The sequence below is a fragment of the Dasypus novemcinctus genome, chromosome 9 (assembly GCF_030445035.2).
Source record: "Dasypus novemcinctus isolate mDasNov1 chromosome 9, mDasNov1.1.hap2, whole genome shotgun sequence".
Classification (NCBI taxonomy): Eukaryota; Metazoa; Chordata; class Mammalia; order Cingulata; family Dasypodidae; genus Dasypus; species Dasypus novemcinctus.
This window is the reverse complement of record NC_080681.1, coordinates 80,043,472-80,069,734: the sequence shown is the minus strand read 5'-3', so window position 1 is coordinate 80,069,734 and position 26,263 is coordinate 80,043,472. Positions and strand designations below refer to the sequence as shown.

The following is a 26,263-nucleotide window of genomic DNA, read 5'->3' as shown; positions in this document are numbered from 1 at the left end:
AAATGAATTCTTTAGTTCTCCAAACTTCTTGCCATAGTCTAGTACCTGGTTTTATACTATCCTTCTTGTTTTCTAGTTACTTCACTTATATTCACCTTATTTTTCCAAGGAAGACCACACAATCCTTAGGAACAAAAGTTTTTTCCCCCTATCTTCACCTCTAGCTCCAAGAGATAATATGTTAAAGAGAACAAAGCAGTACTATACTAGAATTGCCTGTAATGAATTAAACTAACATTTAGCTTTATAAAAAAAAATACAGAATCAGTGGATGCCAGGTATTCAAGGGAAGGTTAAACAGATAAAGCACAGATTTTTTTTTAGGTCAATGAAACTATTCTGTATGATATTGTACTTGCGGATATATGACACAATGAATTTGTCAAAACCCATGGAACTTTGCAGTATAAGGAGTGAACCTAAACGTATGCAAATTTTTTAAAAATCACTTATGAGGCTGGGGATCCCAGGACGGAGTGCAGATTGTGACAAGAGAATCTAACTGTATTACAAAAGTATAAAACAACTTCATTCAAGGAAGTAGGGGGAAAAGATGCTGACCTAAGGAGTTTTGGAAATAAGTGAAGTCTAAAAGACTAAAGGCAAAAGAAATTGCATGTAACTATTGTACTCTAGTTGATAAAGTTTTTTGCCATTGGGATACAGGTTAACCATTCTGATACTGGTACAGTTGAGTAAATGGTGAGAGCAAGGTTTCTTACTGTTAGAGGAGGAGTTTACAAAAAAGACTAAAATGACTGATGAGATTATGCATTAAGAATTGGAAACAGCCTGTTTGAACCCATTTAGCTTAATTTAGATACAGATGGTTACATATAGAAATATGTATAGATATATGTACACATGCAGATTAGTATATACACATATATTTTCTTACTCTGTAAACTGAGCAAGCCTAGAAGTAACAACCCAGTAGCAACATGCACACTAAATCTTGTTTTTCTACAAATCTTGGTTTCTAATACCATTTTCCAATAAAAGGAACCAGAGATCCTTGGAGAAATAGTTGATTATAGGACTCAGGCAAGAAATATACACGAGTCAGGAGTACCTTCTAGTGCCAGAAAGTAAGAAAGTGCTACACTTTCTCTCTCTCACACACACACACACACACAGACTGAAAGGGGTATGTCAAAGGGACACAGAAGCCAACTGAAAGAACTCTCAATGGACAAAGCTAGAACAATTATGATCAAAAGTTAAAGTAGAAATGAATTATAACCCCAGATACAAAAAAAAGGATCTGAGCTCACACTGAGATAAATGACTAAGTAAAAACAAATGTAGTGAATCATATCTCAAAAAAGATACTATAAAAAAAAGGTAACATGATCCAGCCATTGCACTGCTAAGTACTCATCCAAGAGAAATAAAAGCATATGTCCATGCCCAGACTTGTACACAACTATAAATGGCAGATTTACTGGTAATAGCCAAAATTTGGAAGCAACCCATATATTCATCAACAGGTGAACAGACAGATAAATAATGGGTATATCTATTAATGGAATAAATACCACTCAGCAAAAAAAGAGAAATGAAATGTTAATATATGCTACAATATGGATGAATTCAAAATAATGCAGAGTGGAAAAGTGAGGGGAAAAAAAAGTACATTGTGTGTGGTTCCATTTATATAAAACTTTAGAAAATGCCAACTAATCTATAGTGACAGAAAGTAGATCAGTGGTTCCAGAGGAGGAGGGAATAGGGGGCAGCAGGAGAGAAAGATTACAATGAGGCACTAAATGTAATGACAGTAGAAATTTTATCTTACCTGGGACACAGTGAGTAATAATAAATGTCTGCTAAGTATCCGAGGTACTACAAAAATATTTGTTGAATATTAAGGCATTCAAGGCTTCCCCCAAAATATCTTTGTAGCCTTATCTCTCTATATTGCCTTTCTTATACCCTGCTATATCAAAGGCAACTATTCCATAAACAAATTATGTATTCTATGTTTTTACTTGTAATCTTCTATATCCAAAAATATAGTTCTAAGTCCACCTCAAGTGCCATATATTAATCTCAATTGTGTTTGCACAATTGTGCTTACACTGCATTTTGTTTACAACTATTAATCATGTAACACATTCTGCCTCCAATTATAGCAATTTACATATATGTCCTGTACAATCACATTTTGTATCTAGATTGTCTAGTACAGTAGCCACTAGCTACATGTAGCTACTGAGAACTTGAGATGTGCTAGTGTGACTGAGGAACTTAATTTTTAAATTTCATTTAATTTTAATTAATTTAAATTTAAATTGCCACGTGTGGTTAATCATTACCATGTTAGACAGTGTATATCTAGAGTCTAAAACTCCTTGAAAGCAAAACAAATGGACTGTATTTCTCTTGACGTTTACCACAATGCCCTGTACACAATAGGCACTTACTAAATATCTGTACTTGAGTCTCCAAAGTTTTCAAAAACCTCGACCAAAATTAAATGTAAACAAATTACTTTTAAATTAGAAAATAAATACTCAAAAGCTAAGAAAGAATGTAGTGATAGTAGTTCTAGTAATACAAGACTTACCAAAACATCTTTTACATACTAGATCAAGTATCTCCCGAAACCGGTTTGTCATTGGTGGTAGAGGTTTTAGATCAATTTTCCTGAAATCCTCTGGGCAATCATTTTTTGAATGTCCATCCTTTTTGCAGATGCTGCATACTATTGTTGGCGGCTATACAAAGGTAAAAAACAATCTGTATTTATGGAAATATTAATTAAACTTTTCAGGGACTTAATCATCACTCACAAAGTCCAAAAACAGTAACTTGTGTAACTCAGCTCTGATAACCTGTGCTTTCAAAAATTAAAGAAAGCGTGTCAATGAAATGCAGGTTTAAATGTACAAAACCTATTTTAGCCAATCACTTTAACTTTCTTTCCCACTAAAATGTTATTATCAAGGATTCAGTTTACCTGAAGGATTAAGGTACAGGAAATACCAGGAGATACATAAGATGTAGGTTAATTCAAACAGCTTGATCAGCAAATAAATAATTATATTAACTATTCAACTAAAGCAAAAGGGAAATATATGCATTATATTTTTAATTTACTGAGTTCTAACAAAGTAAATTACTAAGAAATTTCAAGTGGCACCTTTCATTTTACTCCAAACATTTTCTATCTTCAGAATCAATAAATTACAGAAATCTAAAGTGACTAGGTTGGTCAATTATTACATAAGCATAGTATTCAAGAGATCAACTGCAGGACAGAGCACCAAAAATAAATTAGCTTCAGACAAAGAACAACTCTTATTCAGAAACCACAGACTGAACTCCAAACCCCACATCATCTCAAATGTATACCAATGAATCACCAGACAAGTTGTTAAAAGAGTAAAAATGTATCCCAACTAGTTAAAGAAAAGCATAATTCTTTTCTTTCCTACAATATGCCTAAATCTTAAAGTTAGCTTCTTCCTCTAATGTTAGCCTGACATTTACCTAGGCATGCACTCTGATTCAACTTATACAAAGAAATCTCTATTTGTGGGAATGCTGTATTATGGGATAATTAACAATGCTACAAGAATTTCCATCAACTTTTAAAACTTTAGAAAAATTTATTTACCAGGAGATTCTAAAAGATGTTACTATGACCAGAAAAAATAAAAATTAAGGAAACAGTTAGCCCAAGAGAAATTTTCAGGAAAAATGTAAAAATATAAAGCATAAGAAATGTAAATTAAAATTATATAACTAGGAGGTTTTTCTAAAGGCCTGCCACTTATTTCACCCTTTTAATCGTCTATATGCCCTAAATGCAATCTAAATAAAATGCTTATCCTTACACAGAATGAACAAATACTTCTTAATAATTGGGTTAAAATTTTTAAAGCTGTCAATAGGTAATGATGACTTTCTAATTTTTCTTAATATTCTACCTGGTTTACATGAAATTTGTATCTTCGTTTTTTTTTTAAATTATGGATACTTATGATATTTCAATTATGCTCACTATACCCTGAAGCAATGTGACAGAGCCAAAACTTTCTTTTGTTAACAAAGCAGTTATTTCTTAGTTTCTATTCATTGGAGTACTTACATTCTACAATTTAAAGAGTTAATATTCATATCCCACTTTAAAGGTAGAAAAGTTAGAATGCATACAATTTATAAGGGATATGCCAAAATCCAGAGAGATGTTCAGTGGCAGACAGAATCTGACTTCTTCATTTTTTTGGTTCCTGATCTTATTTCTCTCTTAACATTTTTTATATGTTTTAAAACACAGAGCCCAAATCTTTAAAATAAGAGTATTTTTAGAATTTACAAATCTTGTATTCCTTTGAGAAGAAAAATAATTATAAGTATTAAAAAAATAAGAAAATTTACAATATATGCTGTCTTCACCAAACTGATTATCACAGAGAAGCAAAACAAACAAATTAGTACTAGAGTGCTAACATTTCTGGAGATTTATACACATTTTTTAAAAGCAACTACAGGCAAAAATGAAAAAAATAAAAGACAAACATATACTGAAATCTCTACAATCATAACATTCATTTACATTTCTGAATCTAAAAACTGTGAAGAGATGCAGATTTATACAATCAACACAAAATCTTATAAACTGTTTACAAACTGTATCCTACCTTGCCAGAAGTTAAAATAAACTTATCAAATATATAATGTAATTCCTGGGTAGGGAGGTTATCATCATCATTAAGGTCAGAAGTATCTTCTGTAGCTTTGCAATTGCAAGAGGTAGCAGATATATTGGTGCACACAATCTGATGTGAACTCTCTGTTTCTAAATTTGACCTGCAGTTGGTATCAACAGATTCATCTGGGTTAGGGGACTTATATTCACTGCATTTACATTGGCTGAGCTCCTTTTTCAAACAAGTTTCTGAAGGTATAAAATCACTTTGCTTCTTAATTGATTTTGGCTCTAATTCACTGCCTTCACTGGTAAAAAGAGATGAAGATTCTTGTCCATGTTCAGCCAAATCTAGTTCATTTACCAACAAACTGTTATTGTCAATAATACATCTCTGTGATGTACATTCCATTGCATCATATTTATCAGGATGACCTCTGTCTGCATTTATTTTTTCTGTGTTTTCTCCAAGCAGAATGCAACAGTTGGTTGTCATAGTGTCAGACTTCACTGGTTTCTTATTGCTTATTTTCCCCTTATCTTTTTTCTTGGAATCCACTGTAGACTTATTTCCACCCTTCCTCTGAGGACAGGCAAAATAACGATAAGCTGTCCTGAATCTCTCCACAACATATTCATAAACAAGTTGGCTGTTTAAGCTTCGTGCAACATTCCTCTTGACTGAAAATGGATCTAGTAAAAAACAAAATGGTCAGTAGCTAAGTCTATACTAAGAAACTGCATTTCTAAGATTACACAAATAGATCTTAACTACGTAATGTCTGCAAAGTACATTTTCCCAAGGTTTTTCTAAACTGGGGTCCCAATGAAGGTTCCTGTAAACTGAATAGGGAGAACACAGTAACAACATCTTTTCCTTTGTTTTTCCCAGAAAATAAAAAGTTAAAAAGAAAAATGAGAAAATGGAATAAAAATAAGGTAAACTGGGAAATGGATGTGGCTCAACCAATTGGGTTCCTGTCTACCATATAGGAGTCCAGAGTTCGATGCCCAGGGCCTCCTGGTGAGGGCAAGCTGGCCCACACAGCGAGCTGGCCCACATGGAGTGCCGGCCCAGGCGGAATGCCACCCAATGCAGGCGTGCTGCCCTGTGTGGGAATGCTGCCCAGCGCAGGAAAGCCGCCCCGCACAAGCATGCTGGGCAATGTGGAGAACTGGCGCAGCAAGATGACGCAACAAGAGATTCAGAGGAGAGAAAATGAGAAGACATAGCAGAACAGGGAGTTGAGGAGGCACAAGAGAGTAATCACCTCTCTCCCACTCCAGAAGGTTCCAGGATCAGTTCCTGGAGCTGCCTAACGAGAATACAAGCAGACACAGAAGAACACACAGTGAATGGACACAGAGAGCAGAGAACAAAGGGAAAGGGGTGGGGGGGGGGAGAAATTTAAAAAAATAAATCCTTTAAAAAAATTAATAAGGTAAACTAATGAGATGATGGATGAGAACTACTCACTAATTACAAAGTTTCAATGATAAAACTGCTAGAAAAGGAAGCTATGACAATATGCTACCTTATACATTATAGCTGAAAGAAAATTCCCATGCTCCAGGACCCACAAATAATTTTCATCTGTTATAACACACCTTAAAGCAATTACACTCTGGAACAAATAATCATTTCTGGAAAGAGAGAGAGAAGCAGGGAGGCAGGGAGGAAAAGAAGGAGGGAAAAAGACCTAAGGAGTAAAAAGTAAACCAAATTTAAATTTTGTTACATTATCTAAAATAGCTAAGCTGAGAAAGTTTGCTACCACCAACAGCATCCTCATTATTAAGAACATATGATAGACCTCTGAAAATGTTTATGGGTGTCAGATTTTTTGATCCATATGTCTTATATAAATATACCCCAAGGAAAACATTGCCCAAAAAACCAAGATAAATTTTCTCCACTATTGAAGATTATGAAATATGAAAGATTAATATGCCAGGCTTCGGACTATTAAAGCTGGGTTATGTATTACTTTTTGACGGTATTTAAGTCTATAAGCTCTAAAAAAGTTTTTCCTAGTCTCTCTCTCACTTCTCAAAGAAAAAGAAAAAAAAAAAGAAAAATTATTCCTGGAGGCTTCAGAGGTCATTTATTTACTATATGTGAGAGAGTACAAGATGTGAGCACATGTTTAAGTGTATATCTGAGAATATCACTGGGTATAACACACGTAGAGAAGTTCTGCTTAGAGCTAAGGAATCAGAATAATATACAGGACTAAACAGACTAAAATGATGGACAGAAATTCATTTTCTATCTATAAAGGTTTAGTGAAATGCTGTGGAACTGAAACTTTTGAATAAGGATTTAAGAAGCCATTCTATTAAGTTCTGTATCTCCAAAGATCTTAATGTTCTTGAAATTTGATGTGGAACCTTGTTTGTCAGCATCAATTATTTTCTCTTTAACTTAACCATATTTAACAGATGAGGCACTTTGGAAGACAATGAAAAAGTAGGTTTTAAAGTTAGACTTTAACATAATTACTTACCATAACACAAATGTACTCAAACAGACCTGGTAGTATTAATTATACCATTCTATTTTTGTATATTTTAAAAATATTTTCCATAATTAAAAAATAAAGATATGTAAAGAAGCTAATAATCCTAACCAACATTATATTTAGGCTGAAAAACTTTTAATAAGAATTAATCCTATGAAATTATCATAGACTACATGCAGAATTAACCTAAAATATATAATATTAACCTAATAGTATACACAGTGCTACAAAGCCAAGAGATTTCTAAAACTGCATTAGAAACACATGAGCAGTAGCACACACACCAAAAACATTCTCCAAATGAAATATAACAAACACATCATCTCACCTTCAATAGCAATTCGCCTTTTAGGCCAATTTTTGTTCTCTCTTGTTAAAATATCTTGTATCCGTACACATATGACATATTCCTCCAAAGCAAAATCCAGTGTGTAAAATTTTAGCAGCTCTAACCATAATTGTCCCAGGCATACCTGATTTATTGTTTCCAATGTTAAAGGAGACTGAAAAAAAAAAAAAATTTCATGTAAGCTTAACAAAACTATAGAATCACTGAATTTTTACTTAAAAAGGACTTTGGAAATAATCTTTCAAAAATGAGTCATGGAGGAATAACCTGTCAAAAAGCAGTCAGCTTGGGGCAGAGCTACAACCAGAGCCCCGGTTTACTGCCTCTGAGAATTCTGTATTCTTTCCACTAAACCAGTGGTTCTCAAACCAAACATGGCTACACATTAGAAGCACTTGGGGAGCTTTAAAGTACACTAAAGACTGTGTCCCACACCACTCTCACCTTTCATCTCCCTCTCAACATTCTGATTTAAGTGACCTGGGTCTTGGCCTGAGCATTGGGATATTTTAAAGCCCCTAAGTGATTATCATGAATAGCCAAGGTTGAAAACCACTGCATGAAACAACTACTACAGCTCCTTGCTGCAGTAATTGCTTTTAAAATCTAAGTAAATACCCTAGGTTTTCAAATTTCTAATTCCTTCACTCAGCAAACATGTATTTAGAGCTTACTATGTCCCTGGCTTTGTTTTGGGCTACATGCTGTGAACAACAATTATATATAATGCTTACCTGGTACCATTCACTCTTCCACATGCTGCACACGTAACTATTAATTTTAACAACTCTGTGGAAGTAAATACTAAGAGCAAGGATTTGAACCAGGACCACTTGGCTACTGGGTCCATGTTCTTAATAACTATACTACACTGGGACTCAAATAAGAGGAGGTCCCCACTTGATAAGACTATTAGGACCAGGAGTGACAATTTAATAATTACAGTAAAAGCTAAATGTGAAGATGTTCCTCTAAATCAGGGGATTCTTCACAGAAGGGGTAAGACCTGAATTCTGAAGGAATTAGCTACATGAAGACTGGCTAAACATGACCACTAGGCAGCATAAAGGTGTGAAACATTCATTCATTCAATTACACAAATATTTATTAAGTGCCTACTATGTGCAACACAGTGCTCCAAATACTTGGGAAATGTAAATGGAAAAAAAAAAAGATCTTTGCCTTCACAGAGCTTACTTTTTAGGGGAAGAGGACAAAAAACAAAAGACTTGATAATTAAATTACACAGTATAGTGAGAGAAGAAAAGTCCTATAGAAAATGGAAAAGTTGACTAGGGTAAAGGTGACTGGGAGTATGGGAGCAGAAGGCTACAGTGTTAACTAGAATGGTCAGGATACAACTTCTTGAAGAAATGTGATCTGAGCAAAGATTTGAAGAGAGAAATGTTCTAGGATTAGGGAACAGCTAGAGCAAAGGCATTAAGGTAGGAACATGACTAACATTTAAAAGAAAAAAAAAGAAAGAAACCTAGCCTGGCTGAAATAAAGTGAGGGGAAGAATAGTAGAATAAGAAAAGAGTTAACCAGCAATTACTCTGGGGCTTTTATTCTAAAGGAAATGGGTGAACAGAAGGGTTTTATGAGTGTGGGGAGACAGGCTGCCATATTCTGACAAGTTTTAAAAGAACCATTTGATTGCTTATGTTAAGCATAGGATAGATGCAGGAAAATCTATTCAGAGGCAATGACAGAAATCCAGACCAGAGATGATGGTGGCAGGTAGTGTGACAGGTGGCCAAATTCTGGATACAGTTTGAGGTACAGTTGATAGGATTTCCTGACAGACTAGATAGAGGGTGTAAAAAGAAAAGAGATGAGTAAGGATGACTCTAAGGTTTTGAATGAACAAAAAGAAAGGATGGAGCAGGTTTGAGGCGAAGATAAGGAGTTCAGTTTTAGACATGTTAAATTTAAGACATCTATTCACCAAATGCAATGAATGTCTCATGATACTAGAGGAGATAGTAGTTACGGGGGGAGGAGTGGGGTGAGGGGGGTGGGGGGTATATGGGGACCTCATATTTTTTTAATGTAATATTTTAAAAAAAACAACCTCAGGGGACAAGGTTTCAAATTTTTAAAAAATTTTTGATGGGATTCCAAAGGGTACAATCAATGATATTTGTATAATCATATGATTGTGTATTTATCACATCAATAATTATTAGAGCATTTTCATTACTCCAGGAATTGTAATAATAATAATAATAATAATAATAAAAAGAAATAATGGGAAAATGCAAAAAAAAATTTTAAGACATCTAAGTAGAGACATTAAATATGTAGTAAATAAAGGATTATGGAGTTCAGGAGAGAGACTGGGCTGGATAAGTAAATTTGGTAGTCATTAGCATACTTGAAAATCATCAGATTGAATGGGATCACCAAAGGGAATGAGTATATATAAGAAAAAGGGGATCAAGAACAGAGCCCTGAGCGGTGGACTTGGCCCAGTGGTTAGAGCGTCCGTCTACCACATGGGAGGTCCGCAGTTCAAACCCCGGGCCTCCTTGACCCGTGCGCAGCTGGCCCACGGACAGAACTGATATGCGCAAGGAGTGCCCTGCCATGCAGGGGAGCCCCACACGCAAGGGAGCCCCACGCGCAAGGAGTGCGCCCTGTAAGGAGAGCTGTCCAGCGTGAAATAAAGTGCAGCCTGCCCAGGAATGGTGCTGCACACACGGAGAGCTGACACAACAAGATGACGCAGTGAAAAGAAACACAGTTTCCCGTGCCACTGACAACAACAGAAAGAGGACAAAGAAGACGCAGCAAATAGACAGAGAGAACAGACAACCGGGATTGGGGGGGGGGGAATAAATAAATAAATAAATCTTTAAAAAAAAGAAAAAGAACTGAGCCCTGGAGGACATCGACATTAAGAGTGGAAAGAGAAAAGTGAAACCAGCAAAGGAGACTAAGAGCACTAACCAGTAAGAAGAAAACCAGGAGTGTGGTGTCTTAAAGATTAATTTTTTAGAAAAGAAAGTAACCAACTGGCAAATGTTCTTGATGAGTCAAAAGAAAGATATAATCTGAGAAATGACTACTGGATTTAGCACTGTGGAAGATACTTTCGATCTTGATAGAAATTTTGGAGGAAGAAAAGAAAACAGAATTTGAAAACAGTGAGTATAGACAATTTTTTGTAGAAATTTTACTGCAAACAGGTGTAAAGAAATAGGGTGGTAGCTAAGAGAGGAGGTGGTGTTGACATTTTTAAGACAGAAGAAATAAAAGCATGCTTGACTGAGCAGACGACATAAAAATCCGTAATTCAGAAAAGAAAGGGAATACTTGCTACAGCCATGTTATGAAATAGGTAAGAGGAGATGGGATTTAATGCACAAGTACAGAAAATGACTTTAAATGGGAACATGGGAAATTCCTCTATGAAAAAGACAGCAAGGCATAGTAGGGGTGTAGATGGTGGTAGATGGCAGTGGGACTGTGCAGGAGTTATCTTTTGATTGTTTCAATTTTCTCAGTGAAGTAATAAAATCATTAGCTGACAGTAAATATAGGTGGTTTGAGTAGAGTAGAGAGTTGAATGGAGGAGGGACATGTTCAGGAAACTAAAAGTAAAATTGCTATAGCTAGAGCAGTGGTTTCAGAAATGTTTATACTTTAATTATGCATCTGTCTATGTCAGAAGATTTCAGAAATGATAGATAAGATTCTGGAGGACAAAATCCATGTTTAGTCATCTTTGGTTTTCTAACACTCAAATAATGTCTGGCACATAGCAGGCCCTTTAATAAATGAATGTTGAATGGTTAAATAAGCAAGCCTCCCATGCTCATAAAGCAGAGGACCTTTATTTCTCCACCAATCTGGCAACCTAATACCCAAATGCTAAAGTTTTGGGCTGAGCCAAAACCTGAAGGAAATTTTCCTTGTGTACATGAAAAAAGATAGAAAGAAATAATTTGACATTATTCAAACAATACAAGTCTTCCAAAACGAGGTGCAAATTCATTAGGAAATATCACCACTAAAAACTAAACCAGATCAACCACTTACTTTACAGGCGAGGAAAATGAGGCCAAGAGGCTTGCTCAAGGTCTGTCAATCTACTATTAAAACAGCTTCAATAGAAGGCATTACAAATTCTACAGATGGAAAAGCCAAAAACAAAAAACAAAAGGCTTACTTTGCCATGTTTTTCCTTCATGGCATTACTTTGGTTGTCTCTTTCTGTCTTCTTGGTATCATCTTTTGGTTGGTCTGCCTTAGCTTTGTTTTCCTCAGCAATTGAGTTTTTCTCAGTTGCACTACTTGAATTACATTCCCACTTCACAAACTTTTCTTCTACTATTCCCTTCAGCTGAAAGTCATCCATTCTTTTTGGGTCAAAGCCTTCAATCTATATAAAAAGGCATTCCAAATTGGTAGTGGAAAATTATTAAAAGAGAGAGAGAGAGAGAGATGGACAAACAGACAAACCAGTATTCCAGCTTAAAAATGTTTGAGCAGAGTGCTCTGCCAGAGCAAACTACATATATGCATGCATATATAAAATAAACTCACACTTACCCAACTCCCAAGTAAGCTAGGAAGAAGAGGGGGTTTTCTTTGTTGTAGAAAAAACATCACCATTAAAGCAAAACAGTAAGAAGGGATTCCACCATCAGTTTGGGAGTCAATATGGCACAACTGTAAATTGAAGGGGAAAAAAGTATCAAACTTAGGTTTCCTTAATTTTCTTTGTTCCTCTCACAATAAAAGTAGCTTTATCGTTTTTTCCTTCCATAATCATTGTAAAAAGTTTGATGAAAAATATAAGGAATTACCTGAAATTCCATCCCACTGAAATAATAACCATGAATAAATTGATTCTTAAATCTTTTCATTTGTTTCTTTATGCATATAAATAGATATATATTAGTTAAATGGAATCTTCTTATAACTAGTGCTTTAATTGTGGGCACTTTTTCAAAACAATTTTTCCTTACTTCACCTCCACTTCTGCTTCAATGTTAACAACTTTTCACTATTCTTCCATGCCTTATTCTACACTCAAATAATCACTACATTTCTATTCTCTACGTAAATATAAGGAAGACATTATGTTTTTTCCTGTTTTTACCAAAATGGAACTTATAGACATGTTTCTGTATATTCTTCTTTAACAATGCATCAAAAAAATCTAAGTCAATTAATACAGAACACGTAAATACTTTTTAGGGATTAAATTAAAGTCTTATGATCTGAGGGTTACTTAAAAGCTCCCCTACTCAAAGACATTAAGTTTGTTCCCAGTTTTTGCCATTATACTCAACAGAAAAGAGCATCCGCCTTCCACATGGGAGGCCTGTGGTTCAAACCCAGGGCCTCCTTGACCCGTGTGGAACTGGCCCATGCGCAGCACTAATGTGTGTAAGGAGCGCCGTGCCACACAGGGGTGTCCCCCACGTAGGAGAGCCCCACATGAAAGGAGTGCGCCCTGTAAGGAGAGATGCCTAGTGTGAAAGAAAGTTCAGTCTGCCCAGGAGTGGCGCCACACACACAAAAAACTGATGCAGCAAGATGACACAACAAAAAGAGACAAAGATGCCCAGTGCCACTGACAAGAATAGAAGCAGACACATAAGAAGACACAGCGAACGGACACAGAAAACAGACAACTGGGGTGGGGGGCGGGGGGGAAGAGAAATAAATTTAAAAAATAAATCTTAAAAAAAAAATTTGTGCCATTATAAACAATGCTATAATAATTACCCTTATACATATTTCATATGTTTGTTTACTAACCATTTGGATTTGCTCTTTTCTGAAATGCCTTTTAAATTTTGCCAGGATTTCTACTTTCATGTATTACAGATCAATTTGTAAGAGGTTCACTTTACATTATAGGTAATAATAGTTTATATCTGATATGTGTATTTGAAAAGTGTTATTTTTCCCAATCTACTGTTTTTCTTTTGACATCATTTATGGTATCTTTTGCCATACAAAAATTTTAATATGTATATATTAAATATGTTTATCTGTTATATCCCCTGCATTCCCTATCAGGGTAAAAAAAAAGTCTCCCCACCTACATACACACTCCTACATTTTCTTTTTAAAAGTTTTTTTTTTTTTTCATTTAAGTGGAATTTATTTTTGCATTTAGTGTGCTAAGGCACCAATATTATTTTCTTCCAGAAAGATATAGTTATGATACCACCATTTATTAAATAAACTTATTTTATCACTGAAATGAAATCTTTCATTCTTTCATGTATTAAGATAAACTGGGATCTATTTCTGACTCTCTTCCATGGATCTATTTGTCTACCCCTATGCCAATAGCATACTCTTTTGATTCTCTTGGCTAGTCTCAGAAATTTATTCTTTCATATTAAATTTAAGATCATTTTATCCAATTTTCAAAGGTGTTGACCGTTCTAATTGGAATTATATTACATTTGAAAAGTAATCTAAGGAGATTTTACATTTTAGGGATGCTGTCTCCCCATCTAAGAACTTGGTACCTGTAGCAGTTTGAGACTTTTTATGAATCCCAAAAAGAAAAAGATTATGTTTGTAAACTAATATTCCTCTGAGTGTGATTCCTTTTGAATGCATTAGATTAAGCTCAGATGTCTTGACTAAATTACCTGTCAAGATTAGGGCTTTGATTCGATCATATCAGTAAGGCATGACTCAGGTTGAGTCCCGTCACCCTTGGTGGGCTGATATACGGACACTCACTCAAGAAGATACATGGGGGAAATGGATGTGGCTCGAGCAACTGAGCTCCCACCTACCACATGGGAGATCCCGGGTTTGGTTCCCAGTGCCTCCTAAAGAAGATGAGTAAGACAGCAAGCTGACAAGATGGGCTGGCGCAGTGAGCTTACACAGCAAGATGACATAACAAGAGACTCAAGGAGGAAAACATAATGAGAGACATAAAAAAGTAGGGAAAGGAGGTAGCTCAAGAGATTAGGTGCTTCCTTCCCACATGGGTGGTCCTAGGTTCGGTTCCCAGTACCTCCTAAAAAGAGAAGACCAGCACACAACAGACACATGAAATGTAAACAAAAAGGGGTGGGGAGAAATAAATGAATAAAACTTAAAATAAAATAAAAAAAGACGATGACACATGGGAGGAGGAGAGAACTCTGTCGTATTCGATCCTGGGGCCCCAGGGAGAGATAAGCCATTCACCTGACAGTCTGAAACTGAAGAGAACAGAGCAGCTGAGCAGGTCCAGAAAGAAATGAGCCTTATGCCGAAGACTGATAAAGGAAGCCCCAAGAGACCAGTCAGATATCACCCACCATCTTGCTTCAACATGTGGCAACTGAGTTTGGTGAGAAAGCACCTTTTGAGCTGGACTCTTTAGGGCCTTGTAACTGTAAACTTTAACCCCAAATAAATACCTTTTATAAAAAGCCAACAGATTTCTAGCATTTTGTATCAGCATTCCTTTGGCTGACTAATATAGTATCTTTCCATTTACAAAAATTTAGGAGTTGACTTCAACTATTCACTTTCCTTCAACTCTCCTATCTAATCCATCTGCAAGTCCTATCTACAAAACTTATCCCAAATCTATCTACATTGCTTCATACCCCTCTAATCTGGCAGAGGCCACTATCATTTCTGGCTAATCTACCACAACAGCCTACTCACTTGAGCCCCTATTTATATTTTTTACCCAGAGTATTTTTTTTCTTTTTTCCTTTATGTTTAAAGAATTTTTAGATTATATAAAAGTTACATTGATAACATAGGGGACTTCCATATATCCTATGTCCTCCCTAGTTCATATTTTCTCCTATTAATAAAATCTTTCTTTAGTGTGGTACATTTGATACAAATGATGAATAAATACAGAAGTGCTGCTACTAACCATGGTCCATAGTTTACATGCTTTACACTTTGCACCACACAATTTCATAGGTTTTGACAAAATGGACCCATCATTGCAATATCATGCAGAACAATTCCAATGTCACAAAAATGCCCCATGTCACACCTATTCTTCCCTCTCCCTCCAAACCTCTGGTGATCACTATCTTTATATCAATGTTACAAGTTCTCCCATTACTAAAATAAGTCTACTTGGTCTGTAGTTGCGTTCCCCCTTATGTTTGTTCATTCCTCAATTTTGAGGATTTGGGGATGGTGATGCCCAACCTGCTTCCAATTGAGAGTGGGTTTAGATCCCATGAAGGAGATGAATGGAAGTGTCTTGCTTACAGTTGTAGATACGCTTTGTTTTTTGGAATGGGCATTATCCATCATCATCATTTTGTTAGTTGTCCTGGGCAAGTCTGACGTACTAGAAAGTAGGTGTTAGCTGCAACTCTGCTGAGATTCAAGGTTCGCCCATATCTGAACAGCCAGAAGATTTAAGTCTCTGAGAGTGTATTCAATGGGTATAGTGCTAGTTATTGGTTCAAATAAATGGGGCAGAAGAACAATGTGTAAGAAAATTATAACTGAATCTAACTCATATATTGGGGGAGATGGGTTATTATATATTCCAAGGTAAGGCCCACTTGCAGGGTGCTGATTTCCTGGGGTAGTCTGCCTTGCTTATAGTGTCTAGATGTCTCTAGAGCCACAAGGAGACCCCCGGTTTGAGGCAATGTTTACTATGGCAGTCAATGAGATCCTACTGAGACGTGCATAAATGTAATCTCTGGAATGACCTCCCAACTCACTTGGAAATCTCTTAGCCATAAAAACTCATTTGCATTTAACATTTCCCCCTTTTAGTCTAGGACTTTTTCCAAATGCCACATTAGTTTGGATTATATCTCGTATCTCATACCATTTTCAAAATAATCTCGAGATAGGAAAAAAACAAGGTTCAGATAAGTGATTTGTCAAAACCACATAAAAATTTAAAACTAGAGCTGGTAAAGGTTTATTCCATTTCATGGCACTGAATTACTATAGTAAGCCAGGTATGATGCTAGGCACAGAAAATAATGAGATAAATAAGAGGAGGTTCTCACCTGATTCTCTGCCCCTACTCAATTCCAAGGATTAAAAATCTCCTTTTTGAAGAAATTAGGACATTCATTCAACAAATAATTTATTAAGTGCTTACTATGTAACGCCACAATAAAATAAGAAGCACTGGGAACCAGCAGGGAACAAAACAGGTTAATATCCTTGCCCTCACAGAGTTTAAAATTTCATGGAAGAAAACAGATCACAAACCAATAAATATATGTATGATAGGTGGTAGTAAGTGCTGTGAAAAAAAATAAAGCAGGGGACAGACAGGGAAAGTGATGGGACAATGCTATTTTATATAGGGTGGTTCAGGAAACTCCAATAAGACAAAATTTGAGCAGAGACCTAAAAAAAGTAAAGGGGTGAACCATTCTGGATACCCTCATCAACATTCTAGATGAAGGGAACAACAAATACAAGGACCTTGAGCATGAAAAAGTCCCAACTCTAAGCTTTCTAACTACTCCTTAATTGACAAGTTGTACTGAGACAACAGGTGCTACCTCAACCATGGGAGTAATCCTCTAATCAGAGTCATACAAAAAATTCACCCTTTCACCATTTTGTAAGTTACCACTTCATTACCATCGCCTTAAAATTTACTCATCGCTAGTCTAACAAGTGACAAACACTGTAAGAAGACACACATACACACACACACACAAAAAGCTAAAATCTTCTCTTTGGGGAATTTGGATTGAATTTTAGGAAACTTACATAGCTAATCCTCATTAGTTGCCCAATCAGAAATTGCTACAGGGTCGATCAATTTAGAGGAAAGAGACTAGTATTCTAAGACAGAGATTAGAAAAAAATGCACCAACAGAGGAACATTAACTTACAGTAAAATAAGAGTTAAAACTTGAGCTCATGAAAGAGACAAGTCTATACTATGTAAAAGGAGAAAAAGTAAGTATGACAATTAAAAATTCTAAAATACATCAGTAAATCTATAAGTCCATGAAACTTTACTTTCATGTCCATAAATCAAAAACTACCACAACACTTTCTGTCTGGCACAGATAATTATTCAGTCATATATTTTATGATTTATGTTATATGTCAGAGCAAGAAAAAGCATGACTTCTTAAAAACTTAGGTATTTTTTCTTCTGTTCCACTTACCTTAGCCCAATAGCGAAAAGCTAACACCAAGGGAGTAAAGACAGGTTCCATTTTGCCAAGAGCAGCAAGTAAATCCGTAGTGAGGCATGCCATATCATTCCCTGCACTCACTCTACAGAGTAAACCACTGTGAACAAGAAATAAACAAATTTTGATGTATTACTACTTTAAAAACCAGAATAGGGAAATGGATATGGCTCAAGCAGTTGGGCTCCTGTCTACCATATAGGAGGTCCAGGGTTCCATGCCCAGGGCCTCCTGGTGAGGGCAAGTTGGCCCACATGGAGTGCCAGCCCACGTGGCCCCATGCACGAGAGCTGCCCTGTGTGGGAACACCACCCAGCACAGGAAAGCCACCCCGCACAGGAGTGCCCAACAACAAGGAGAGCTGGTACAGCAAGGTGATGCAATAAGAGACACAGAGAAGAGAAAATAAGAAGACACAGCCTGGGAAGCAGATTTGGCCCAACAGATAGGGCATGCATTCACCACATGGGAGGTCCAAGGTTCAAATCCAGGGCCTCCTGACCGGTGTGATAAGCTGGCCCACGCGCAGAGCTGACACGCACAAGGAGTGTCATGCCACGCAGGGGTTCCCCTTACTTAGGGGAGCTACACGCACAAGGAGTGTGCCCCTTAAGGAGAGCAGTACAGCGCGAAAGAAAGTGCAGCATGCCCAAGAATGGCGCTGCACACACGGAGAGCTGATGTAAGATGATGCAACAAAACGAGACAGATTCCGGGTGCCGCTGACAAGAATACAAGCGGACAAAGAAGATCACATAGTGAGTGGACACAGAAAGCAGACAACTGGGTGGTGGGGCGGGAAGGGAAGAGAAAAGAAAGGAAAGAAAGGGAAGGAAAGGAAAGGAAAATGAGGGAGGGAGGGAAGGAGGGAGGGTGGAAGACATAGCAGAACAAGGCAGCTGAGATGGTGCGAGAGAGTAATCGCCTCTTTCCCACTCCAGAAGGTCCTGGGATCAGTTCCCGGAGCTGCCTAATGAGAATACAAGCAGACACAGAAGTGCACAGAGAATGGACACAGAGAGCAGACAATGGGGGAAACAAGGGTGGGGTGGGGAATAAATAAAATAAATCTTTAAAAATTTTTTAAAAAGCAGAATAATTCAAAACCTGTGGCTATCCTTTCCAATCACGATATTTTTTTTCAGTCACCATATTTTAAGACCTAATAAGCCATAATAAAAATAAATGTCCTAATAAATTTTAAACTAAACTGAACAGTAGATATCATTTCCATCACTAAAGAGCTATACAAATTTTAAAAAGATGATTTTAATGTTCATTTGTACCTCAGAAATAAATTTCAACTTTATTTAGTAGTTAAGTTTATGAAAAGTTAACTTCAAAAGCAGCAGTAAGATTCACCAAAATCTGATTTAGATGAGAGGACAGTGATCTCTTCAATGTCAAATAGTGCAACACTTCTTTCTAGTTCATTCTTTTTATTTTGCAAATGATAAAAATTTAAAATGAGACACTGAACTGACCAGCTATACTTCTTGATTAATTTTTCCTATCAAAGCATTCATTCCTCGATTGATATGTTATTTTCAGAAGAGATTAGAATGGATTTACATGTTAGCACAGATGTTATGCTTATATGAAATGAAAATGGAAACGGGAGCTACCTTAAATGAGGTGACAGAATTGTAGTGGAGATATTCTGGGGTCAGAAAGAAAAATGTATCTGTGGTTGCCACATAGAAGCAATTTAACATTATGTGGTGGAAAAACCAGTGGGAGTCACAATACCTACATTCCAATTCTGGTTTTACCCTGATTTTACCCTAAATGACATGAATTTGGACAAACTATTTAAGCCTTCCAAGCCTCAATTTTCTAATTTACAAAATAAGAAAGGTGAACTAGATCCCCACAGATCCATCTTTGAGTATTAAAAGTTATCTTAAGATGTAAGAAATATACTAACCAACAAAAGAAATACTGTATCCTTTCCCTGTTTTACCCACGTCTCCCTCACTGACCTCAAATACATTTTTTCAATTTCCTATTCCAAAGATACTTCACCTTCTAAGTCATATAAACATCTGATCAGAAAGGCAGGATCAATCTTCAATGATTCATTCAATTTTGGTGAACTAAAAACTAGATTCTAGTAGTTCCTTGAGAAGAGGGACTGTTTCTTATTTATGTTTGGATTCCCAGAGTCAAGCAGAACCAAACATATAATAAGTGTTCAATACTTTTGGGTGAGTGAATGAACTTAAGAGAAAAATTAAATTTTGCTACAGTGTTCTATTTTCAACTGACTGGTAATTCTATTTCTTATTCACAAGTTTTAGGTAAGCTAGCTATTTTTAATCATTAGAAACAAGGTTAGTCATATCAAGGCAAGGAAAATTTTAAAATTAAAATTTTCTCTCTTAGAACTGTTCTCTACTTATTTGTGTTTTTTTTAAATACCTTATTTTTTCTTCAATATTACCAACCTTTTCCGATCTTTGCACACCACAACAGGAACTTTAGCGTGAAAATCAGATTCCACATCTACATATGATGCTAACACAGAAAAATAAAATAAAAACAAGTTAATACGAACATCTCTCGAATGTTCAGTCTCTAGTAAATATTAATAGTTTCCTTCTAAAACCACTTTCATTGCTTCTGTGTGAGAGTCTACTCATTTCCTTATGAGCTTTAACTCAAGAGAATCTCTTACCTCTCTTGGTATCATCTGCTGTATAACACAAACCACGGATATAATCCCAAATACTGTCTGAAAATTATAATCACCTTAAGAAGAAAGGTCTAAACATCACTAAAAGTTTGAGTATTTCCAAGCAGGTATAAAATCTAGTCAAAGCTGTTAAACCTTCACAGATACAGTAAAGAGAGGACACCACTTACTTGAGATGACTATTCCATGTGTCATGAAATGAGGACCTACTATGTTTAGACACTTTAATTCTTTAAAGTATCCTTGCAAGTAGAAGGCTATAACTCTGCTGCTGGCCTCACATCCTGTTAATATCTGAAGAGTCCATCCAATGAAAGCTCCTAAGGAAGGACTAACAGGGTGAAGCAACCTCCCCTCTGAAGTTTTCTCTATACCTCCAAGATAGGCCCCATGCTATAAATGTCTAATATAAATAAAGATAGTTGAATTAACATTATTTCATTTGAAGTTCAAAGAACATTTTTTAGTAGTACTAGTTGGAATGACTAATTTATTCAAAATAGATGTGCTGAAGATCTATGTACCAGAATTGTGTTATGCACAGGATATATGACAATGAATAAGATAAAAAGAGCTTAATGTAGGTTTTAGAACACAAATAAGCAGATAAATCCTGAGGATGGGAAGTCTCTAGAGGGTACAATGAGGGCACAGAGAAGGGAATGGTCAATTTTACAATGAGTCTGAGTTTTGTAAACATTTTGTTAAAAATGTTATGTGACTTAAGATCCTCCACTCACATTTTAAAATATTTATGCAAGGTTGACATTATCCAGTAAGTCTGAAGGGCAAAAAGAATAAGTCTACCACTTATCTGTAATACTTCTTTAGAAGTTTTGTGCAATTACAAACAAGTATTTATTAAGAAACTATATGAAAAACCCTTTACAAGATAAAGTGGACCAAGTTCATTCCTTAAAAATTTCCCAGGAAGCGGATTTTGTCCCAACGGATAGGACATCCACCTACCACATGGGAAGTCCAAGGTTCAAACCCAGGGCCTCCTGACCCGTGTGATGAGGTGGTCCACGCACAGTGTTGATGCGCGCAAGGAGTGCCGTGCCACGCAGGGGTGTCCCCCATGTAAAGGAGCCCCATGTGCAAGGAGTGTACCCCGTAAGGAGAGCCACCCAGCACAAAAAAAGTGCAGCCTGCCCAGGAAAGGCACCGCACACACAGAGAGCTGATGCAGCAAGATGACACAACAAGAAGAGGCACAGATCCAGATGCCGCTGACAAGAATACAAGTGGACACAGAAGGGGAAGGGGAGATAAATTTTTTTAAAAAACTAAAAAAAAATTAATTTCCCAGAAAAATAGTCAAGAAGCAGCTACTTATTAATAATAGAGGGCTGGTAGGGCAGACAGAGAGTAAAAAGAAGTATAAAATTGATAGAAGAGCCAATGAGAGAATAAGGCTAAGGCTAAAAAGCTATCTTTTCAAAGTCAAATGCAAATATTTTTGCCAGGTACTTTTAATATATAAAATTTAAGTTAGGATAATAACAGCAATAACAACAGTTTACTATATGCCAGGCACTTTTCCAAGCTATGGGTTAACCCATTTATCCTCACAACAACCTTCTGATCAAAAAGTTACTATATTATTTATTGCCATATTACACATGAATAAACTAAGGCATATACACATAAATAATTTGCCCAAGGACACAGAGCCAATAAATGGCGAAGCTAGAATCTGAGCCAAGAGTCTGGTTTCAGAGCCAGAGCTCTAAGAATTTATAACAAAAAAAGCAGACTCCTTTAAAGCAGAAGCATTTAAAAAATAAAAACCAAGAAAATAATCTTCCAAATTATATGACTTCCAGCCTGTCATATAATAAATTGAGACCACTGTAATTGTTTAACTTTATTTGAAAAGTATTTTTAACTATAGGAACGTCCTTTCTACATCAAAAGCAACACAGATAGACAAGCACAAAAACTTACTCAGCATGATTTGGTTTATGTAACAAATTATTAAACTAGGTTAGTATCATTGCTTTAATTAGAAAAATAAACATTTTTACTCAGTGTATACATGCATTTTATTTTTTCCAATTCTCTCCCTAAAACTTCCTTCATCAATGACCGCCTAGGTGTTTATAAGCTTTGTTTTCTTTTACAAAAGAAATGCTTACAATATTCAAAGTTAACAATTTTTTTAATTACTCAAAGGCAGCATTTGTTTTACATATTAATTTTTAAATGGTATTTTGACATAACCAACATGTAAATTATCTTTTCTAGTACATCTATCAAATACATACATATATTTATATATCTTTACCCTATATATTATGGTGTGATAACTCAAATATGCTAGGACTTTTCATTTTAATTTGACTAGCCATATAAAAAACATGATGCAAATGTCTTTCAAAATCTTATTTAGAAAGATAAAATTTTTAAAAAATAAAAGAAACTTACTATTTTTTTTAAAAATCCCAAGCACCTGTATCAGAAGATCTGGATGACTCATCTAGAAAAAAGTTTCAATTTAAATCAATATACTAATTTCAAAGTTCAAATAGCAGAATTTAGAGGGAACTCAATTTCATTAAAGAATAACATTTTTAAAAAATCATGCTCTGAATTTGATAACAGAAAATATATCAACAAGTTATGTTTATGTTAAGTCATATTTTTGAAAGTAGAAATTAATAAATGATATAGTGCTATTATTCCAGCAATACTCCTAGAACTAATGACTTCTTAGAGTGAGAAAAGGTTCTGGGATTTCACAGAAAATAAATAGAAGTTAATTTCCAAATGATTGTTAAAAAAACTTGTTAAGATAAGGAATACAAACAACTTTTAGGGATAGGAAGCAACTAGTAGTTTGGCAAAAAAGCTAAGAGTAAATACTATTTTACACAACAACCTTGTCAAGTGGTTACAGTTTAATGTGTACTTTGCTGTTATTTAAAAGTACATAATGATCATACATTAACCGTAGAGTAAATGGCTGTATCCAGGGAGAAATTAAAACATGAAATTTTTACACAAATCGAACTTCTTTGAGCACAGCATTATTTCTCAAAAAATTTAAAACCCATAGACTATTGAATGATTATTTTAAATATCTAATATATCAATAAATAGGCAATGTTAACAATCTATACAATATTGGTTCTGTTGCTAATGATACTAGCTACTAGTTATTTAATATACACATCATGTAAAAGGCAGTATACTATAAAACACCTAATATATATCATCTTGTTTAATATAAAAGTTGCTATTTCTGGTTTGGAAATGAGGAAACCAAGGCTTAGAGAGGTCAAGTAACTTGCTCATTGCAGTCAGGATTTGAATTCAGATGTGTCTGATTTAAAAGTTCCATCACTTTCTAAATTACAATAACTATAATATATAATTATATTTAACAAAAGTATATATTAACTATAATATAATAATTAGCGATAACTGTTTAATATGCTAAAATATAAACACTTTGCTTTCATTTGTCTGTCTTCCCCTTCCACTTCCTTTTTTTTTTTCTGTCCCTTTTTTCTTCTGCCCTGCCTATGTCTTACCCCTACTAATGATTAGTCACAGTGCTAACACTACAAATAGTTTTGTAGTCCCATACCATTATCTAAAAAGATAACTGTTAAAACATACTAAGTACTAGGGAAGAACAACAAAGAAAAGGTTCTTTTCTAATTACTTACCTTAGGAGGAAATTTTATATCTATATTAACATCACTACTTTTCAGAGCAAACTTAGTCAGAGATGAACCATATAACCTAAGTGAACATTCTGGAAAAAAGAAAAAACATCAAAGCATGATATAGTGTACAAAAACAGAATCCTTAAAAAACAGTGGTATGAAGATTGCACAGACTTCGATTCTATGTTTTCCATTTCTTGTACAGCAATAATTATAGAAGAAAATACCCTTTCTGATTGATCTATAAAATAATAAAAGTGTTTCTCAGTTATGGGGTGCAGGAACAGAGAAGGGAGAGAGAAATTATCCATAAAAACTCAGTGTTTAAACAAAATTTTAATAATAGTTCATCTAGGAATGACTAAGAATATGTTTAGTATTCAACACTAAAAGTAAAAAAAATATGCTAACCTAGCTATAGCTACTGTCACAAGCTACAATTATTTCTTTTTAGATGTAAGAGATAGCACTTGAAGTCAGGAAGGAATCACAGGGTTCAATGTCAATGTTTCTTAAAAATAGAAAATGAAGCCAAGTTACTTGATACTACAAAACTAAAACCCAAAGAACTCTGTGGCTCTCAAGAGTTCATGCTAAAAAATAAACAGGACTAATAACAGTATCTACATCTTTGTTATATCACCAAATGTGTTATTTCAAAAACATAATAAGACAAATTTTAAAAGCATCTCATCAAAGAGCAAGCTGAAAATAATATGATTGGTACTGATCAGGTATGTGTTTTAGTTTCTTAGAAAGTATAAGTTGACACTCAGTTGCACAAGCTTTCAAAATGACAAAAAAATCCATGCCATTAAAATCATAAAATTTCATTTCTATTCTTTTAACAATAGCAAATTATTTTTACATATAATTTAAATTAGTATTTCATGTATTTTAGGTAGAAAACCACATTACAGAGGTAATTAAAAGAAATGAAAATTTATTCCATTTTAAACATTTCAATCTTTCATTTCTATAAGTTTCATAATGGATCTATACAAAACTATGATTTATCAACTGTGGTAAGAAAGAAGTGTTATTTAAGATACATTTACTTAAATCTTATATTAAAGCAAAAAGAAAAAAATGGGACTAAGCAAATAGTCTATACATAAGTATCTAAAATAAATCTGGCCTGACTCTCTCTTAGACCCAAAAAAAAAAAAACATTCTGTGAAAATGGAGCAGAGTCAAAAGAAGTAAAATTGTAAATTCTATTTCCAGTCCATAGTCAAAGTAAACTACATTCTCTCCAATATCAGACAATAGGAATTTTATTCAGTGACTAGTTGGGATGTTTATACTAAAGATAACATAACTGAAAAGCCCACTCAAAAATCAATGACACTTAAAAAAAAAAATCAATGATACCAAAAAACTAATATAAAATATATTTGGCTACTAAGAAATTACCCTATATCTGACATTTTAAAAATCTCATTACCAAAATTACGCTGTGCCATAATTCTCAATTTTCTTCTGAAATATACTCCCCCCAAATTTTTCACATTTTCCATAAAAAAATTAAATTCATCTACTTTTAAGATAGGAAAAGAGAGAAAGGAAAATATTAAGAAAATTACCCTAAATTCAAGAGGACACAAAAGGAAGAGCTTTGTGATTTTAAAAATTAAGTATAAAATATACTTGTACCTGGTAAAAATGTTGTTATAACCTTTGACATTTCCTCCACAATTTCCTGACGGACCCGGAGGTCTTCATCTGTTATTCCTTGTTCTTTTGCTAATTCAATAACTGCAACACTTAAAGAAGCCAAGTGGGCAGGGGAAGGAGGTGGCAGAGAACGAAGCTCACTTTCTTCCTGCTTTTCCTATTAGTTGAATATTTAACAACAGAAAGGTTTCTATTTTACTGTCCTTGTATTTAGGAGGGAAGAACAGAAATACATTAACTCAAATATTCACTGAGCACCTCCCACATACCAGATATAAGACACACAAGATCCAGAAATGAACAAGAGAGACCTAGAAGCTTGCCTGTTAGAAGCAGGATTAGAGGAACTGGAGGCACTGTGGAGGAAAGGTTGCTATTAAATATATAAAAGGAATAAAATTTGTTCTATTATACTTGTTGCATAAATTCTGAAATGCTACATTAAGGACAGGATAGCGTAAGTACAAAAACTAGCTGACAAAGATAGATTGTCTTAGAAATAGTAGGTGGTCTTAAAACTGGTGTGAGCAGCACACGCAGCATCAGGTTT

General features: G+C 35.0%; 1 protein-coding gene across 12 annotated transcripts in view; it reads right to left on the bottom strand.

Moving 5' to 3' along the window:
• Nucleotides 1–26,263, bottom strand: part of TUT4 (terminal uridylyl transferase 4) — a 155,062-nt gene that overhangs the window by 43,266 nt on the left and 85,533 nt on the right. For all 12 annotated transcript variants that reach the window (XM_004476506.4, XM_058303582.2, XM_058303583.2 and 9 more), the window contains exons 5-14: nucleotides 25,693–25,870; nucleotides 24,037–24,125; nucleotides 22,790–22,841; nucleotides 20,112–20,181; nucleotides 17,638–17,764; nucleotides 12,086–12,205; nucleotides 11,703–11,915; nucleotides 7,508–7,682; nucleotides 4,650–5,350; nucleotides 2,570–2,720 (exon numbers count right to left, since the gene is read on the bottom strand). In XM_004476506.4, coding sequence (XP_004476563.1) covers nucleotides 2,570–2,720; nucleotides 4,650–5,350; nucleotides 7,508–7,682; nucleotides 11,703–11,915; nucleotides 12,086–12,205; nucleotides 17,638–17,764; nucleotides 20,112–20,181; nucleotides 22,790–22,841; nucleotides 24,037–24,125; nucleotides 25,693–25,870 — 1,876 coding nt within the window. The remainder of the gene's footprint in view (nucleotides 1–2,569; nucleotides 2,721–4,649; nucleotides 5,351–7,507; nucleotides 7,683–11,702; nucleotides 11,916–12,085; nucleotides 12,206–17,637; nucleotides 17,765–20,111; nucleotides 20,182–22,789; nucleotides 22,842–24,036; nucleotides 24,126–25,692; nucleotides 25,871–26,263) is intronic.